Source organism: Prionailurus viverrinus, chromosome B3 (genome assembly GCF_022837055.1).
Source record: "Prionailurus viverrinus isolate Anna chromosome B3, UM_Priviv_1.0, whole genome shotgun sequence".
Classification (NCBI taxonomy): Eukaryota; Metazoa; Chordata; class Mammalia; order Carnivora; family Felidae; genus Prionailurus; species Prionailurus viverrinus.
In genome coordinates, this window is record NC_062566.1 from 57,369,347 (window position 1) to 57,389,666 (window position 20,320).

Consider the following 20,320-nt stretch of genomic DNA (forward strand, 5'->3'; position numbering starts at 1 on the left):
GACTGCTGGAGGTGGGTGGCACATAATTTCAGCTACATTATGTCATAATGTTAATCATAACTCTTAAAGGCATCTTTTGTCGGTATTTGCTTTGAGTATCTGGCATAGTACAAATACAGATAATGCAAAAAGTCAGTAACCTGTTGTTTCATTAGGCTTTCTGGTTCAAGGTACATTTGTACTGGTTGTGGTTGAGAATCTCAGTCAGGCTTGATTCACTTTTTGGCAACTAGGAAAACAGCTCTTACAGGAATATGTAGTTCTGTTTCTCCACAAGCCACACAGTAAAATAACTTAACAGTTCTATAGCAGTTCAGGACCTTTCCATTTGGTCAAATGTAAATAAACCCAAATGGGATTAGTGCTCCCTTCATCTTGAGGCAAAAATAGCTTTTTCTCATCCACACTATGGCTTACATTTCCTCATTATGTGACTTTCTATTTTAAGTATGAATGCTTTAATTCTGGTGTCACCTTAGACCTAAAGTAGTTCCAGTATTTCTAAGTGTGGCCAGAGCTCAAGGCCACAAAATTTAATAAAATGTTTGCTGACTCCAAATTGCCTGTATTTCTACTCTTGGGAGTCTGATTGAGTCATAAAATGACCATAAGGTCAAGTGGCCAAACAAGTATTACACATTATAACCAGCTAACTACTTTCTGTCATTCACCCAAAATCAGTAGGTAGTGTGCTCATCATCCTTAGAGGTCTTTATGGACAGACTATTGGCCATATGATAGAGGATGCTGAAAGCAGTAAACCAATCTGACAACAGCTAGATAACATCCCTTCCAACTTGAAGATTCTCGACAGTTAAATTTGTCAGAAAACATAGGAGAGCATTCAATTTCTCTCAGGCTACCACTGCTTGAGTAATTCTGTAGTTCCCCCAAGAATCCTTCAACATTACCTGTTTATGGGCCACTGAGTTACTTACTGGTCACCTCATTATCAAAGACAGGTTATCATGAAGAGACCGAGCTCAGACACATAACTCATGTAAAATACAAGAGTCATAAAGGATTATGGAGAAAATATTCTATGCATTATCAAGAGCTATACAAAAATGTGTGGGGCACCTGGGTGGCTCAGTCAGTTAAGTGTCCAACTCTTAATTTCGGCTCAGGTCATGATGTCATGGTTCATGGGTTCAAGCCCCAGGTCAGGCTCTGCACTGGCAATGAGGAGCCTGCTTGGGATTCTCTCTTTTTTCTCTCTCTCAAAATAAATAAACATTAAAAAAAAAAAAAAAAGTGTGATGGTGTTACACAGAGCTTCTGAATCCCCAAAGCCCTGTTGACCCTATGTTCTGGTTAATGAGGAAGAGACTGGACTATAAAAAATCAGTTCCTAGTACAAATTTACACTGAGATTTTGGAGCACATCCAATTTCCATAGCAATTGCATAAAGTACACCAGCGTAGGAGAAATCAATATATCTGAAATTAGAACAACAAACGTCTTCAGTGTAAGCAAAAACTGATGGTCACAGTATCCGTGCTTTTTTCCCCACAGGTCCAGAATGAAAGAAGTCTCACACTCTCAGATCCCTGATTCTTTAAAGGTCTCCTGTCACTAGGTCACGTCTTCCAAAGCCTTGCTATATGATCTTGCTTTCTAAACTTATTTTTACAGTTGTGGAAAGAATTTATTTGTGATTTCTCATAGTCGACAGTGGTTTTAAGTGCTTGCCCAGAACCGTCACAGGAACGGAGTATGTTTTCTACAGGATCCATCCAGGGCTCCTGAATTCGAGGTTGGTGCAATGTAGGATAAAGCAAAGGAGTTGGGGGCGGGGGGCGCTTTCATGAGCAGGAAGAAGAGAAAAGAGCGGTGCCTGTGCTCTGAGGATGATGGGGACTCCCGTCTTGAGGGGAAAGGACAGCCCCACAGGAGCCTGAGCCCACGGCTCTAGCCCTCGGCCACAAAGCTCCAGAGCTGGAGGCTGCCCAGGACCCCGGCAATCTCTGGGCACCCCAGCTCCAGACCTCAACGACAGCCGTCCTCGGTTCTGAGACCAGCCAGAGGCGCCCGGCCACGTTCCCACCCCCTACCCGAACTCACAGCCAGTCTCCTTCTTGATCTCCTCGAGCTCTTCGTCCCGCAATAACGTGGAAGCCCGAGACCCCATCACCGAGCCGGAAGCTGCTCCGGGAGCAGGGGCGCCTGAAGCGACAGCGGCGACGGGAGAGAGGGAGGGAAGGGAGAGAGGCCCAAGGGTCAAGAGACGAGAGGGCAGTGTTCTTACTGCGGACCAGGGAGGGAACCCAGAGGTGGCGAGCGAAGGAGGGCGGTCCGAGGACCAACCAATTAGGAGCGAGGCTGCACCCGGCGCAAAAGACGACGTTGACGCTTTTAGCTCCAGCCCCGGAATGAATCAGCCCAGCGCAGGGCCGGGTATTCCTAAACGCAGACCACGCCCCCGGAAGCATGATGCTACCGGCCTTAAAAAGGCAATGCCACTCTGGCTCTGGAGACCGCAATTAAAAGGGCAACGTCGTCGACCCACAGTTTTACAACAAGCTAACCTGAAGCAGGCAGCGTAGGCAACCCGTTTCTCGCAGAACTCAAAAAGTGGAAATCCCACCCACAGGTGGCAGGGACTGCAGAGAGAAACAAAAATATAGACAAAACGTCTCCTGGGGCAACGCTAGGGTGTGTCTCTTGAGAACTGCATGCTGGGAGTTGCACCTCCTTTTTTCTGGAGGCCCTCTCACCTCCTGGCCGCTGGGGACGCTCGGGAGTCAGCTTCAGGGCTGCGTGCCGATTGGCTCCTTGGGAAACAGCAGGCACCCCTGGTTGCGTCCCGCTGGCGTCTGGTCCTCGGTGTGGGTGTTCGGCGCCGCGTTTTTCGGTTTGTTTTCGGCACTGTCTTTTGGTAACCGCCAACGCCAGCGAAAACTCTCCAAGAGTTCTTCCGTAAAAGCAGCCCATTCTTTTTTAGCTCAAGACTGAAGCTCGAGGGAGTCACCATTTGCGTGAAATTGGGACAGGATTTCCCAAACTTCTCTTCGGGGGAGAAAATAATCTATCGGCGGGCGAGATTAAATTCTCAGCGTATGGTCCGCCATTTACTTGAAGTTCTTTATTTTGCCTTAACAATGAGGAATTTTGCATTTTATTTTTATGACATTGTTTTCTGGAAAATGTTTAAGCCATCCGTTAAATTAGTACACCCTCTCCGGTGAACCAGTTCTTTTCCTGTGGCTTCAATGCCTTTTCACCCCCTCCCCACCCTTTGAGTGTTGCTTTGTACAGAACCCCTTTGAGATGCGGAAGAACCAAATTCTGACCACTGTCACTTAGTATCTACACTACTTTTAAGCTTTACCTAAGGTTTTGACGATTTAGCATGAGGCCAAGGTTCTAGTCTCAGTGGGTAGTTTCCATGGTTGACTTGCTCTTGTCTGATCTAGTGTTGTCTCTCTTCAACTGCTCTGACATGGCAGCTGGATTGGTCATGCATAAAATTGTAATAGTTCTAACGGTTTAGTTAGTAAAACTGCCAAATTCTGGAAATGTTACTAATGTAGAAGAGACCAGGAGAAATTAGATCCCAGAGATTTCTGGGTGAGCAGTTATGGCAGCATGTATTGGCAAGTATTTTGCCAATATCAGTTTTTTGGGTTTTTTTCCATTTGCTCTTTAAGAGTTTTTGGTTTGTTGGTTGGTTGGTGTTAAAAAGATAAATGTATATGCCATTTAAAAGCCTCTAAATGTTCTGCTTGTTCCATTTAGCTAAGCAATGAAAGGTAGTATTACCTCATTGTATAGACCAAGAACCCAAACTTTGCCTGAAGTTTTATGGTTTTCAATTTCCCATGTATAAATTAGAGTTGGTGCTTGCAATGGTCCTTTCCCCATTATTCTAAAAAGATGAGTGAGCAAAACTGAATTAATCTCGTGTTTTTATTTTTCTTGTTCCTTCCAGGTATGGGAAAAGGGAAAATAACCTCATTCCCCCAAAAATATTTTTAAAATCATAGATCTCTTTTATTTTCAAGTGGTTGGACACTTAAAGAAGATTGTTTGAAGACTGCTTTTGGAATCAAATAGCATGGATCCCAGCAGCGACTACCATTTCCTCAATCAGATTTTGTGGAGAAGGGTGAAACTCACATTGGTTTGTGGCATCTTTGAGGGAGTACTCCAGCATGTGGACCCTAACAAGATTGTTGTCCTAAAGAAAGGTCTCATTTTATTTCTCATCATCTTCTGCTTTTTAAGAGATTAATAGCTAAGTTTGGGTGATGGCTCTGGGCTTCATTAGCAACTGGGAGGGAGTCATTCCTAGTCTAGGAAAGAGGTAGGAGGAAGATTAGAATGCTATTTTCCCCGACAGAAAACATGGCTATGTATGTTGGCTTGTCCCCACTTCTATACTTTTGTTTACATGATAGTGAAAATTTTCAATGTGTAGATTCTTTTTTCATTGGGTACTTTTTAATTTCTTTCCATATGTGTCTTGAAATTAAAAATCATCACTCGATTCGATAGAATTCCTTTTGGCTTCAACAGACAAATTCACAAATTAATTTTTCTCATGCAAAAACAAGTGTAGAGATAGGCTGCTGAGGAATAGTGCAGTGACTCAAAGATGCCAGGAGGGACCAGGTGCCTTGTGCTTTTGCCACCTCAGTGATCATCTGTCATCATCATGGTTACAAGGTAGCCTCTATATCTCCCAGCTTCAATTCTGTTCATTTTAAGGGTTGCAACTCAGGAACAGCCAAATGGAAGAGATGCATTGGCAAAATTATGTGGTAAGGGGCTCAGAATTTCCATGCCCTCTCTGGGTGTACCACCCTCTTAGTTCCTACATGTGTTCACCTTGAAAGTCCAATATATAGTTTTTATTCAGCTAGAATATTGACTTGCTAGGATAGTTGTTTCCCTGAAAGAAGTTTCAAGTTCACAATTGAAGCTTGTATACGTGGCATTTGAGAGATTAGTGTTATTCTTAAGCCATGTTATAAGTTAAAATAGACCTTTGTGGACTAGGGTGGGACTATACCACACTTTTGCAGTATAGTAACTCATTCAGTAATCATTTGTTTGTTTTTTTTTTTGTTAATTTTGCTTTTTTAATTTATTTTAAGTAGGCTGCATATCTAACATGGGGCTTCTACTCATGACCACGAGAGCGAGAGTTGCGTGCTCTTCCAGCTAACCTAGCCAGGCATCCCTCAGTAATATTTTATTGATAGTTTATTTTATTGATTTATTTTGATATTGATAATATTTTATTGATTTATTGCAGGTACTATGACAGATACCAGGGATATAGATAAGGGTTACATGGTCGCTGTCCTCAAAAAACTGAGTCTAGTAAGGAGACAGATAAGCAAGCAGAAAGCTATAATGCAGTATGATATCCTCTTCTGATAGAGGGAAACACAAGATGCCATGGAAACACAAACGGTTCAGTTAATTTTTTTTAAGTTTATTTATTTATTTTGAGAAAGCAAGAGCTTGTGTGTGTGGAAGGGGCAGAGAGAGAGGGAGAGAGAGAACCTAAACAGGTTTGCACTGTTAGCACAGACCCCAGTGCAGGGCTTCTACCCACAAACTATGAGATCATGACCTGAGCTAAAATCAAGAGTCAGATGCCCAACTGAATGAGCCACCCAGGTGCCCCAAAGTTTCAGTTAATTTAGATCTGGGAGTGGTAGAGTTAGGATAGTAGGGAAGGTGTCCCAAAGGTGAGTGGGATTTAGCTAGGTGGGAAAAGAGTGGAAGGTGTTTCAAGCCAGTCATTGTCAAACTTTAGCTGTGGATCAGAAACACCTGGAAGACTTGTTAAAACACAGATTCCTGGGCCCCCCTCCCAGAGATTCTCATTCTTAAGGTCTGAGGTGGGGGCCAACAATTTGTATTTCTAACAAGTTTTTTGGTGATGCTAATGCTTAGTTGGGGAACCACACTTTGAGAGAACCATAGTTTTATGCAGAAAGTAGCAGCATGTACAAAAAATGTAAAGACATGAAAACTTGGTGCATTCAGGAAACCTAAGTAAATTTCGGTATGAGGATGTAGTGAGACTTAAGAGTGGAGAAGTAGACATGGGACTAATCAGAAGGCCTTAGCATATCATAGCATTTGGACACTTCTGAAAGCAATGAGGAACAATTTGAAAGACTTTTTTCTTTTTAATTTTCAGTAGGCTCTAGGCCCAATATGAGGTCTAACTCCCAGCCCCGAGATCAAGAATGGCATGCTTTACCGACTGAGCCAGCGAGGTGCACCATAATTTGAAAGATTTTTTTAAGTAGGAGGCATCTAAGTTTTCAAGCTTGTTGCCTGAAATGTTTAATCCTGTGTTAGTTGGGAACAATGCTCAGCTACTAGAAACAAACTCAATCCAGTGGCTCAAACTAGGAGTTTATTCTCTTATATAAAAGAAGACAGGCATCCCAGTGCTACTGTGACTCTCCCCAGAGTTGAGGGAGATCCAGATTTTTCATCTTTCTGCTCTGCCATCTTTAGCCCATGCCTTCAAACCTCAAGATCATGTGATGGCTGGTAGAAGTTACAGGAGGAAGAGGACAGAGAGGTAGGGCAGTGTTCCTCCCAGCTGAGTCAGTCCCCTTAAAGAGATGCCCTGGAGGTCCAAGAAACCACTCCTGTTTGTGGAGAGACTAAGCAGTTTGCTAGCCTGAATAAATGGCTTTGAATGGACAACAATCAGGATATGCCACATAATTGTTCAACAAAGTGTTCAGTCTAGATAAAATATAGACTTTAATTATATAGTCTTTAATTATACTGATTTTATATAGTTGACATAGTAAGTTAGCTATGTTATATGCTGTTTTTAGTTAACACAATAACAAGCTTTTGCTGGTGTTATTTGAAACTCCAATTTAATGGCCAAACATTTTATTTTATTTATTTTTTTAAAGTTTTTTTTCATTTTTTTTATTCCTCGAATTCCGTTTAGTTAAAATACAGTATTATATTAGTTTCAAGTGTACATTAGAGTGATTCAACAATTCTATATACACAACCCAGTGTCCATCATGACAAGTGCACTACTTAATCCCCAACAACTAAATAACCCACCCCTCCATCCCTTCCCCTCTAGTAACTATTAGTTTGTTCTCTGTAATTTAGAGTCTATTTCTTTTGTTTTGTTTTGTTTTAATTTTTATTTATTTATTTTTAATTTACATCCAAGTTAGTATATAGTGCAACAGTGATTTCAGGAGTAGATTTCTTAATGCCCCTTACTCATTTAGCCCATCCCCCCTGCCACAGACCCTCTAGTAATCCTCTGTTTGTTCTTCATATTTAGAAATCTTTTATGTTTTGTCCCACTCCCTGTTTTTATATTATTTTTGCTTCCCTTCCCTTGTGTTCATCTGTTCTGTGTCTTACAGTCCTCATATGAGTAAAGTCATATGATACTTGTCTTTCTCTAATTTTGCTTAGCATAATACCTTCATTTTTTTTAATTGCTGTGTAAAATACACACACACACACACACACACACACACACACACACACACACGCACGCACCACACCACATCTTCTTTATCCGTTCATCCATTGATGAACATTTGGGCTCTTTCCATACTTTGGCTATTGTTGATAGCACTGCTATAAACATTGGAGTGCCTGTGTCCCTTTGAAACAGCATACCTGTATCCGTTTTATAAATACCCAGTACTGCAATTGCCGGGTTGTAGGGTAGTTGTATTTTTAATTTTTTGAGGAACCTCCATACTGTTTTCCAGAGTGGCTGCACCAGTTTGCTTTCCCACCAACAGTGCAAAAGAGATTCTCTTTCTCCGCATCCTCGCCAACATGTGTTGTTGCCTGAGTTGTTAATGTAGCCATTCTGATAGGTGTGAGGTGCTATCTCCTTGTGGTTTTGATTTGTTTTTCCCTGATGATGAGTGATGTTGAGCATTTTTTCATGTGTCAGTTGGCCATCTGGGTATCTTCTGTGGAGAAGTGTCTATTCATGTCTTTTGCCCATTTCTTCACTGGATGATTTGGTTTTTGGGTGTTGAGTTTGATAAGTTCTTGATAGATTTTGGATACTAACCCTTTATGTGATATGTCATTTGCAAATATCTTTTCCCATTCATTCGGTTGCCTTCTAGTTTTGCTGATTGTTTCCTTTGCTGTACAGAAGCTTTTTATTTTGATGGGGTCCCAGTTATTCATTTTTGCTTTTGTTTCCCTTTCCTCTGGAGATGTGTTGAGTAAGAAGTTGCTGTGGCCAGGATCAAAGAGGTTTTTGCCTGCTTTCTCCTCAAGGATTTTGATGTATCTTACATTAAGGTCTTTCATCTTACATTTAGGTCTTTCATCCATTTTGAGTTTATTTTTGTGTATGGTGTATAAAGTGGTCAAGGTTCATTTTTCTGCATTTTGCTATCTAGTTTTCCCAGCACCACTTGCTGAAGATACTGTATTCCATTGGATATTCTTTGCTGCTTGGTCAAAGATGAGTTGGCCATATGTTTGTGGGTCCATTTCTGGGTTTCCTATTCTGTTCCATTGATGTGAGTGTCTGTTTTTGTGCCAGTACCATACTGTTTTGATGATTACGGCTTTGTAATACAGCTTGAAGTTCGGGATTGTGATTCCTCCTGCTTTGGTTTTCTTTTTCAAGATTGCTTTGGCTATTTGGGGTCTTTTCTGGTTCCATACAAATTTTAGGATCATTTGTTCTAGCTCTGTGAAGAATGCTGGTATTATTTTGATAAATATTGCATTGAATATGTAGATTGCTTTGGATAGTATTGACATTTTAACAGTATTTGTTCTTCCTATCCAGGAGCATGGAATATTTTTCCATTTTTTTGTGTCTTCCTCAATTTCTTTTATAGGCTTTCTGTAGTTTTCAGTGTATAGATTTTTCACCTCTTTGGTTAGATTTATTTCTAGGTATTTTATGGTTTTTGGTGCAGTTGTAAATGAGATTGATTCCTTGATTTCTCTTTCTGTTGCTTCATTGTTGGTGTATAGGAATGCAAGTGATTTCTGTGCATTGATTTTATATCCTGCAACTTTGCTGAACTCATGAATCAGTTCTAGCAGTTTTTGTGTGGAATCTTTTGGGTTTTCCATGTAGCATATCATGTCATCTGCAAAGAGTGGAAGTTTGACCTCCTGGATGATTTGGATGCCTTTTATTTCTTTGTGTTATCAGATGGCTGAGGCTAAGACTTCTAATACTGTGTTGAATAACCGTGGCGAGAGTGGACATCCCTGTCTTGTTCCTGACCTTAGAGGGAAAGCTCCCAGTTTTTCCCCATGGAGGATGATATTAGTGTTGGGTCTTTCATATATGCCTTTTATGATCTCAAGGTATGATCCTTCTATCCCTACTTTCTTGAGGGTTTTTATCAAGAAACAATGCTGTATTTTCTCAAATGCTTTCTCTGCATCTGTTGAGAGGATCATATGGTTCTTGTCCTTTCTTTTATTGATATGATGAATCACATTGATTGTTTTGCAGATATTGAACCAGCCCTGCATCCCAGGTATAAATCTCACTTGGTCTTGGTGAATAATTTTTTTAATGTATTGTTGGATCTGGTTGGCTAATATCTTGTTGAGGATTTTAATAGCTAAACATTTTACAGTATAGTTTTAAAAATATTTACTATAGGAACACCTGAGTACCTTAATTGGTTAAGCGTCTGATTTTGGCTCAGGTCATGATCTCATGGTTTGTGATTTCAAGCCCTGTGCCAGACTCTGCACTGGCAGTGTGGAGCCTGCTTCATATTCTCTGTCTCCCTGTCTCTGTGCCCTGTGTATACACACACACTCTCTCTCTGTCACTCTATTTCTCTCTCAAAAATAAATAAACATTTTGTAAAAAAATAAAATAAAAATATTTAGTGTATTTTATAATTATAAAATAAAATTTTTATTTGTAGACTATATATACATTGTGACACATTATGAAGTGCAATTTAATATTGTTATATATATGTGTATATATATATAAGTATATATATATATGTATATATATATATATATATATACATATATATATATATATATGTATATATATTTTTTTTAAGTAGACTTCATGCCCAGCACGGTGCCCAATGTGGGGCTTGAACTCACAACCCTAAGATCAAGAGTAGGACACTTAACTGACTAAGCCAATACTTGGTGCTCCAATACTTGTTATAATTTATAATTATTTTCTTAGGAATAGTTCCTACAAGTGAAATTACTAAGTAAAAGTTATAGATATTTTAAATATTTTTGATGCATATTTCCAAATAGTTTTTCTAAAGGGTTGTGCCTTTCTACTTCACCACTAGCTATGTGCAAGTGATACTCAATAACATTGGATATTTTTAAAAAATTGCTGATGTGTATCTTTCCTAAATTCTTGCTAGTTTTATAGGTAAAAAGTGCTATTTCATTTTGGCCTGTTTATAAAATATTTCTAAAGAAGTTGAACGTATTTCTTGACACTTGCTTACTAATTTTGTATACTATTTGAACAAAGCAGGAGTATTTTCACTAAGATGGCAGGAAGGATTGAAGTAGGGAGAAACTATAGGCAGAGAGCATAGACAGGGAACTAGTTTGACAACCAAGGGATCCAATAAAGGGAAAATGATAGTGGTCATAGCTAAGGTTCAGCAAGGAAAGGAAAAGAGAGAGACAGATTCTAGGAATACATAAGAGATGGGATAAGTAACCTGGTAATCAATTGGATAATTAGAGAGCAATGGAAAATGACTCCTACATTTATGACTGACTCAGAAGATTACATGTATAGTACTATTATTAATTGATAGAAATGGGAAGAGAAAGTTTGTTGGTTATACTGGGAGGAGGTAATGATTTCAGTTTGGGAATGTTACAGTCAGTCTCCTAGGAAATGTGAGTGGAACTGAGAGAAATAATCCATGTTGTAGAAATAGTGAATGTTGGGGGTGCCTGGCTAGCTCATTTGGAAGAGCCAAATGACTCTTGATCTCAGGGTCATGAGTTTGAGCCCCACATTAGGTATAGAGATTACTTAAAAAAAAATGGTGTAAGAATGTCCAAGGTGGTAGAGGCAGGTAAAGAGATTGGGAGGAGCAAATGAGGGAGACAGCGTAACATTGGTTAGGAGTTGTGTATTAAAATAACTGAGGCCAAGGTTTGAATCCTGACCCTGTCTTTTCTTAGTAGTGTGACCTTAAACAAGTTATTTAACTTTTCTGAGTCTCATTCTTCCATAACAGAGAGAATGAAATGTCTCTCTTGCTATGTTACTGGAGAGTCAAATGTGGGCAAATAATTAGCATGGTGCCTAGTTCAGTATGCTCAGTATGATAGCTCTAGGAAATTAGTAGGAAAAGAACTAAACTTGAAGTATGTCCTATAAGGCAAAGAAGAAAGGAGAGAACAGTATTGTCAAAGGATACATGGGAGACAAGGGTGATAAGACTATAAACATTTTTTTTTTTAGATTTGAAAAATAAGCAGTTGGTGATTTTTGACCTCGGTAAGAATATATTCAGTGGAATAGTGAGGGTGAAACTCGATTATTTTGGATTGCTGAGCAGCATGGAAATATACAACTGCTGGGAGCACTTCCGTCTAGAAAAGTAACACCAGGGATGCCTGGGTGGTTCAGTCAGTTAAGCATCCAACTTTGGTTCAGGTCATGATCTCACGTGGGTTTGAGCCCCACATTGACAACTCAGAGCCTGTAGCCAGCTTCAGATTCTGTGTCTCCCTCTCTCTCTACCCCTCCCCATCTTATGCTCTATCTCTCCCTCTCTTTCTCAAAAATAAACATTAAAAAAAAAGTTAGAAAAGCGACATCATTTTAGACATGACATCTAAACTTCTCCCTAACTCACCTATCTACTCACATAAGAGCTCTGTATTTGAGCCAGGAGTTGGATTATTGTCCTTACCAGTACTTGTGAGCATGTAGCATGACGGGATACAGGGTGTGGACTCTAGAAGTACTCAACTGCCTTAAAATTTTATCCAGAATTAGGTGGAAAAGAAAAAAAAAATAGTAATATAATAAATAGATAGTCCTTAGCCTCAAGAGCCTTAGAATAATTCTTGGGAGAAGTTTAAATTCACTCTGCTACCACTGCCCTTTAAGTTCCTCTTGGACCATTGTTCCCTCTGTTCTTTTTTTTTTTTTTTTTTAAGTTTATTTATTTATTTTCAGAGAGTGTGAGTAGAGGAAGGACAGAGAGAAAAGAGAGAAAATCCCAAGCAGGCCTCGTGCTGCCAGGTGTGGAGGCCAACGCAGGGCTCAAACTCACGAACCATGAGATTAGGACCTGAGCGAAAGCCAAGAGTTTGTTGCTTAAGCGACTGAGCCACCCAGGCACCCCCAATCTGTTCTTTATACCACTTGTTACAAGGCTATAGCTTTGTAATTTATTATTGACTCTTCATTTCTTGGGGGAAAATAATTTGAGGATTTTTATAAAACTCATATGGCACTTTTGGGGGGCATTATTTTCTTAAAATTTTAGGAAAATATTATCTTTTTTAATAACTTAATGAATCATTTTCTGTAACAGTGAAGAATGTGGAGACTGGTCGAAGTGTTCCAGGAGTGAAGATGTTTTTTGGGCACGAGATTGTGAACGGTGAGAGGTGCATGTTCCCTGACTGCAGGGATTGGGATTTGCAGTAGCAGTAAACTCACGGCTCCACCTCGTTCCAACATTTGAAAACATATGAGATGTTGTATTGCCTTTAATATTACATTTATGAATTTTAAAAATATTTTTTAATGTTTATTTTTGAGAGAGAGAGAGAGAGAGAGACAGTGTGAATGGGGGAGGGGCAGAGAGCGAGAGAGAGGGAGACACAGAATCCAAAGCAGGCTCCAGGTTCTGAGCTGTCAGCACAGAGCCTGATGCGGGGCTCAAATTCACAAACCATGAGATCATGGCCTGAGCCGAAGTCGGATGCTTAAATGACTGAGCCACCCAGGTGCCCCTGCGTTTATGAACCCTTAAAGTTGGTATTTGAGAATTGACCTTCATCTTACTTTCTCGGAGGGTACTATGAACAGAACAGTTCTAGAGAATTTTAATCATCTTAATTTTACAATGTGAGGGTCACTACTGCTTGTTAGTAGAGACTCAGCCAGTAGGCAGTTAGGAATCTGAACAGAAAAGAATCTTGCTCAGCAATTAAATTTAACAGTACAGATTCACAGTACATTTGCAGTCCCTTATCTGAAACCTGAGGACCAAATGTTTCAGAATTCACAATTCTGCATTTTTGGAAACCCTAACACCAACTAGATACTGTTTAATATTATATTAACATTGGAAGTGGGTCTGGGAACAACTCTTGTAATAAAACCGGGAAACTGCAGATAATCCTCCTAAGTGGAATAAAATAGGAATATAAATAGTATGTCAATTCAGGTTTTGCTGCCAAAAAGAGATATAATTTTTGGTTTTCAGAGATTTTTAGATTTTGGAATTGCAAGAAGAAGCTCTGTTTTTTATTTTGTTTTTGTTTTGTTTTTCTGTTTTTTTGGGGGGGTTTTGTTTGTTTATTTTGCAGCTCTCTTCATTTCTGCCAGCAAAAGCCATTTAGCAAGAGTAGGTCCACTTGTTTGTCAAAAAAAGAGTAGATATGGAAGCTCTTTTGGTCACTGTGCTTCCAAAAAGCCAAATAGGATAAGAGAAAAGGGGAGCAAGAACTGTTCCTCCTTTCAAGAAGTCTAAAGCAGAAAGCCGTCCAAGGAAGAGTAAAGATCGCTGTGGGGAGAACGGGAGATCAGGGACCTCGTGGAGCTGTTCATTTCTTACCAGTGGGGCAGATATGAGGAAAGGGAAGGACTCCTGTAGATGACAGATTACTGCTGTTTGAAAGATCACTTTGTTTTGTGAGAGTAGAATTCAGAGAGATGAAAGTCTCACCAAATTAATGACTGCCAATCTAGCCCTACTTCAAGGCAGCCAGCTATCTGTCCTTTCTCGCTGAGTATGCTATTATAAACACTCTCTGTCCCTTGAACACCTTTTTGTAATGGCTGTGATGGTGGTAGTAGTAGTGGGATTCTTTCTTTAAAAAAAATAAAAGATTTTAGGGGCGCCTGGGTGGCGCAGTCGGTAAAGCGTCCGACTTCAGCCAGGTCACGATCTCGCAGTCTGTGAGTTCGAGCCCCGCATCAGGCTCTGGGCTGATGGCTCGGAGCCTGGAGCCCGTTTCCGATTCTGTGTCTCCCTCTCTCTCTGCCCCTCCCCCGTTCATGCTCTGTCTCTCTCTGTCCCCAAAATAAATTAAAAACGTTGAAAAAAAAAATTAAAAAAAAAAAAAGATTTTAAGTAATCTCTACACCCAACATGGGGTTCAGACTCACTTCTGAGATCAAGAGTCACATGTTAACAACTGAGCCAGCCAGGTGCCCCATAGTGGGATTCTTTTTTTTTTTTTTGAAACTAGATTCCTTTTTTTTTTTTAATGTTTATTTATTTTTGACAGAAGAGAGAGACAGAGCATGAGCAGGGGAGGGGCAGAGAGAGAGGGAGACACAGAATCCGAAGCAGGTTCCAGGCTCTGAGCTGTCAACACAGAGCTCGATGCGGGGCTCACAAACCGTGAGATCATGACCTGAGCCGAAGTCGGACCCCCAACCGACCGAGCCACCCAGGCGCCCCTACATTCCTTTTTTAAAGTTCATTTTTTTGGGGCGCCTGGGTGGCTCAGTCGGTTGGGCGGCCGACTTCGGCTCAGGTCATGATCTCGTGGTCCGTGAGTTCGAGCCCCGCATCGGGCTCTGTGCTGACAGCTCAGAGCCTGGAGCCTGTTTCGGATTCTGTGTCTCTCTCTCTCTGACCCTCCCCTGTTCATGCTCTGTCTCTCTCTGTCTCAAAAATAAATAAACGTTAAAAAAAATTTTTTTTAAAGTTCATTTTTTTATTTTGAGAGAGAGGAGGAGAGAAAGAATCTCAAGCAGGCTCCGCACTTAACGGTACAGACCCCGACACGGGGCTCAGTCTGTGAGATTACTACCTGAGCCAAAACCAAGAGTCAAATGCTTAACCAACTAAGCCACCCAGGTGCCCCTATGTAGTGGGATTCCTAATTGTGTTCTATTAGCCTTTGCCCTGGATCAAAGCTCTGGACTGCAACAAAGCTAGGCTGTGGATGGGTTTGCAAAGAGAGGCAAAGGAATCACTACTACTATCTCCCTAACTCAAGAGAGGGCTAACCACTGACCAGCTTTGTGAACTGTACATGTGGATTTCATCTCTTCCTAAATCCTTTCTCAAGACTTGGCGTTTTTTCATAATTTTTAAGTTCAAAGGGCAGTCTTCTCCTTTTCCCTGTGTTTCAGTCAGCCACGGATTGAGACTTTTTCCACTCTCCCTGAAAAGCACTTTGAATAAGAATTATTAAAGTGATAACTAATTAGAATTTAAATAAAACCTCAAACAAACAAAAGTAAATTTAAATGAGCCCCTAGGCGACTCAGTTGGTTGAGCATCCAACTTTGGCTCAGGTCATGATCTCACAGCTCTTGAGTTCAAGCCCCACATCGGGCTCTGTGCTGACAGCTGAGAGCCTGGAGCCTGCTTCAGATTCTGTGTCTCTCTCGCTATCTGCTTGTCTGCTGCTCATGCTCTGTCTCTCTCTCTCTCAAAAATAAGTAAACATTAAATTAAAAAAATAAAATAAAATGAGGGGCGCCTGGGTGGCTCAGTCGGTTAAGCGGCCGACTTCGGCTCAGGTCATGATCTCGCGGTCCCTCTCTCTAACCCTCCCCCGTTCATGCTCTGTCTCTCTCTGTCTCAAAAATAAATGTTAAAAAAATTTTTTTTAATTAAAAAAAATAAAATGAAGAATAATAATTGACTACTCAATATTTTCAATGACTTTCACTTACTCTGCCCAAGACTCAACACATCTAGATAGTGCAGGGGAAGGAGACATTTGGAACATAGTATGGCCCCTTAGTGGATTTTCTCTGACTAGTACCTATGTATACTTAATTGACTCTAAAATGCCATTAATTATAAAGTGCACTATTAAAAAAATTTTTTTTAATGTTTATCTTTATTTTTGAGACAGAGACTGAGCATGAGTGGGGGAGGGGCAGAGAGAGAGGGAGACACAGAATATGAAGCAGGCTCCAGGCTCTGAGCTGTCAGCACAGAGCCCGACGCAGGGCTTGAACTCTTCAACTGCGAGATCATGACCGGATGCTCAAGTCGGACGCTCAACCGACTGAGCCACCGAGGTGCCCCCGTGCACTATTACTTTTCACATCCTAAGAAAGAAAAAGCTGCCAATTAAACTGTCATGTGCACTTATTATAAATAATATCCAGTTTCAGAGCTGTTTAAAATGTACATCTTAGAATCAATAATAACAATATTGTCTGCACTGTTAGATTAAAAATAAGTTGTTTCAGAATCTGTGAAAGGTTTCTCTCATATTTTTTTGGTGATTTCTAGTCTAGCTTTTACTGCTTTTACTGTCACTGAACTATTTATTAAGGCAGCAGTCTGTGAGATCTGTGAATGATTTGAGAGAAAACATCCAAAGAGTACACAGTGTGAGGAAAGATGTATCAGTGGTGGGAATGAATAGGAAAGAAAATCTCTGGAACCAATCTGCAGAAGTACACAGGTGCCCTGGAACAAAAGGGTAAAGAGAAAATGTAGAGCACGTTCTATTCCTTCTAAATGACCAAGAAGCTAGGTTGGCAGGGAGATATCAGGTATCTTCAGTACTTTGGGTAGGCTTTTCTGCTCTATTTATTGCTGCCTGAAGACCTCTATGGACTAACGTTTCATTTCCAATTACTGTTTGTGATACCTCATTAGACTGTGGGTGGAAGGGGAGTGGTTAATTGCTTTCAGATTGGACCCTCTGTTGGAATCCATTTGGTTATTTTACAGTGGAACTGCTGGATGAAGTGGAACAAGGTGCAGAGAGAGAAAAGGCATCTTCTGTTAGGTATGATGGAGTAGTTTTCTTAATTGTTATCTTACCCAAATGTACACATTAGGGTAGAAAGCCTTATCTCTAATTCATGATCTAAATAATTCCTCAAATGGCCTGAGGTAATAGAAATGAGAAGAAATAGATGTTTCTTCTATCTTTTGATGGCACCTTTAAATCAATGTGTGGCTAAATCTGTGTAAGGCATCAGCAAACAAAGAACAAGTTCACCTGAGTGTTGTTTTTTGTAAGCATAGTCTAAATATAGAAAGAACAAGGATGGATAAAATGAAAGGTGAAGATCTAAACATATGTGAGCCTTCTTCTCCTGTCCCTGAGTCACCAACCACCTCTCTGCTGAATCACCTCAAGTATAGCCCATCAGGTAAGTACTGGGGCTCTGAATTGTCTAGGCTAGCTCTATCGTGGTCTAGAACTCTTCAGAGTTGACATAACTGTGAGTCAAGGTTCTGTATGGAATGCTCAGCAGGGCCATTGCTTCTAGGCTCTGAATTAAGATAAAATACTGTGATTCATTTATTTATTTAATATTTTAGGATATACTATATACCAGACATTTAGGATACTGAAGTGTAGTATCTCTGCCCTCGTTGAGCTCCATTATAGGAAGCAGACACTAAATAAGATAAATCAGTATAAAATATAGTATGCTGGTGCCAAATGCTAAGGAGAAAAAAAATAGAAAAAAGGGAAAGAGTGTGTGAAGAGGGTGGTTTTACAATTTTAGGGTGTTTAGGACAGGCCTCACTGAAATGGTGACATTTGAGCAAAGGCCTGAGGAGATGAAGGATTGAGCAGTGTGTATCTGAGGGAAATGTTTTTTAGGCAGAAAAAAGAAGAACTACTAAGGCCCTGAGATAGGAACGTGCCAGGATCTTGAAGGAATAGCAAGATCAGTGTAGCTGGAGCAAGGAGAAAGATAGATGAAGTCGGGTAGGCCTATCATGGAGGTCATTGTAGATCATTGAAGAGACTCAGGTTTCTACTCTGAAATGAGAAGAAAAGCCATTGGAAGATTTTTGGTTTTATCATTTCTCTAATGACTAAGAATGTTAAGGATCTTTTCGTGTCCTTATTTTCCGCCTGAATATTTTTGGTGAAATGTCTGTTCATATCTATTGCACATTTTCTTATTGGGTTGTTTTATTATTATTCAGTGTTGGGAGTTCTTTATATATTCTGGATGTAAATCTTTCCTCAAATATGTGCTTACAAATATTTCTGCAAGTCTGTAATTTGTCTTTTTATTCTCTTAAAGTATGTCTCAAAGAGCAGACATTTTTAATTTTGATAAAGTAAAATTTATACTTTTTTTCTTTTATGGATCGTACTTTTGATATCAAGAAGTTTTTTCCTCAGTCACAGAGGTTTTCTCCTATGTTTTCTTCTAGAAGCTTCATGATTTCAGCCTACATTCAGGTCTAGGATCCATTTTTACTTAATTTTTGTACACGATGTGAAGTATGGATCAGCATTTGTTGTTTTGTTTTGTTTTGTTGTTGGATGAGAATAGCCAATTGTTCCAGTACCCTTTTTTGAAAAGAGTGTTATTTTCTAAAATTACCTTTGCACCTTTGTCAAAAATTAGTTTTCTATATATATGTAGGTTTATTTCTGGACGCTATATTCTGTTAGATTGATCTATTTTTCTGTATTTATACCAATACAAGACTATTTTGTTTATTGCTTTTTAAAAAACTGTTTTGTTTACTATTGATTGATGATAGATCTTAAAATCAGGTAGTGTTAGTTCTCCAACTTTGTTCTTCTTCAAAGTTGTTTTGGATATACTATGTTCTTTGCATTTCCCCATGAATTTTAATTTTTTTTAATGTTTATTCATTATTGAGAGACAGAGAGACACAGAGTGTGAGCAGGGGAGGGGTAAAGAGAGGGGAAGACACAGAATCTGAAGTAGGCTCCAGGCTCTGAGCTGTCAGCACAGAGCCGGATGCGGGGCTTTAACTCACAAACTATGAGATCATGACCTGAGCCGAAGTCTGTTGCCTAACCAACTGAGCCATCCAGGCTCCCCTTCCCCATGAATTTTAGAATCAGGTTGCCAAAAAACCTTTGAAATTTTTACTGGGATTGCAATGAAATTAGTAGATCAGTTTGGGGAATATTGGCATCTTAACAAAATTGAGTATTCCAGTCTCTTAACCCCGTGTATCCATCCCTGAGATCTTTAATTTCTCAGCAGTGTTTTGTAGTTCTCAGTTATAAGTTCTACACATCTTTTGCTGGATTTATCCCTAAGTATTTCACATTTTATATTATTATAAATGACATTTAAAAAAATTTCTACTTCCTACTGGATAGTATCGAGCAGAAGAATAACATGATCAGACTTCTGTTTTAACAAAGTTATTCTGGATGCTATATAGATCCTGAGAAAAGGACAAAAGTAAAAGCATGAATACCTATTAGGCTATTGAAATAATTTTAAGACGAGTTGATACAGTAACTTGGACCCTAGTGGTAGCAGTATCTTAAACAGTGGTGGAATTCTGGATGTATGTTGAGGCATAGCCAATGCAGTGTACTGGCATGTTAGATGGGGATGTGAGAGAAAGAAGGGAATCAAGGGTGAGTTCAGGGATTTTGGTCTGAGTAGCCTGAAGTATGGAGAGTGATTTAACTGAGATGAGAACCATGCTGGGTGGAACAGGTTTGGGGAGATGATTAAGAGTTTTGGTCCACTGAAGTCTGAATGTAAGCCTAGAGATGAGGAGAAAGATCTGACACGGAGATACAAATGCAAGAGTTAGCCCATAGATGATATTAAAAACCTTGAGACTAGATGAGATCACCAGAAGAGTGAGTATGGATAGAGAAAAACAGTGTGTGGACTGTCCTATGCCACTCCAAAGTTTTAGAGATTGGAGATGAAGAGAAACTGTATGTTATGTTATACCTCTAAGTATTTAAATTGCATGATTTAAAAACGTAAGTAAGGACCCAGAGAAATCCAAAAGTATGGGCTATGGCCCATCTCCAGGACTGACTTGTTTTAAAGCATTATTTTTTTTAAGTGTATTCATTTATTTTGAGAGAGAGAGCTTGCACAAACAGGGGAGGGGCAGAGAGAGAGAGAGAGAGAGAGAGAGACAGAGAGAGAGAATCCCAAACAGGCTCCATGTTCTCAGCACAGAGCCCAACAAAGGGCTTGAACCCACAAACTGTGACATCATGACCTGAGCCAAAATCAAAAGTTGGTCGCTTAACCGACTGAGCCACCCAGGAACCCCTAAACTGTTATTTTTTTTTATTATTATGAACATCCTTTTAAAAAGGACATGTCTAGGTGAGTGTATGACTTCGGCTCAGGTCAGGATCTCGCAGTTCGTGAGTTTGAGCCCTGTTTTGGGCTTTGTGCTG

At 39.9% G+C, this 20,320-nt stretch overlaps 2 protein-coding genes across 14 annotated transcripts in view; one reads left to right on the top strand and one right to left on the bottom strand.

Annotated features, from left to right (window-relative positions):
* CHP1 (calcineurin like EF-hand protein 1) overlaps positions 1–2,963 on the bottom strand; it is a 47,505-nt gene extending 44,542 nt beyond the window's left edge. The window contains exons 1-2 of one of the 3 annotated variants that reach the window (XM_047862701.1): positions 2,530–2,589; positions 2,066–2,167 (exon numbers count right to left, since the gene is read on the bottom strand). In XM_047862701.1, the coding sequence (XP_047718657.1) occupies positions 2,066–2,132 (67 nt within the window). In that variant the 5' untranslated portion in view covers positions 2,133–2,167; positions 2,530–2,589. Of the gene's footprint in view, positions 1–2,065; positions 2,361–2,529; positions 2,590–2,718 lie in introns of those variants that run through there. The other 2 variants (XM_047862698.1, XM_047862699.1) reach the window with 2 other exon arrangements.
* The window catches only part of EXD1 (exonuclease 3'-5' domain containing 1), a 37,249-nt gene continuing 19,694 nt past the window's right edge, over positions 2,766–20,320 (top strand). For 2 of the 11 annotated variants that reach the window (XM_047862686.1, XM_047862692.1), the window contains exons 1-4: positions 2,830–4,191; positions 12,526–12,594; positions 16,876–16,933; positions 17,176–17,303. In XM_047862686.1, the coding sequence (XP_047718642.1) occupies positions 4,059–4,191; positions 12,526–12,594; positions 16,876–16,933; positions 17,176–17,303 (388 nt within the window). In that variant the 5' untranslated portion in view covers positions 2,830–4,058. Of the gene's footprint in view, positions 4,192–12,303; positions 12,595–16,875; positions 16,934–17,175; positions 17,304–20,320 lie in introns of those variants that run through there. The other 9 variants (XM_047862691.1, XM_047862693.1, XM_047862687.1 and 6 more) reach the window with 8 other exon arrangements.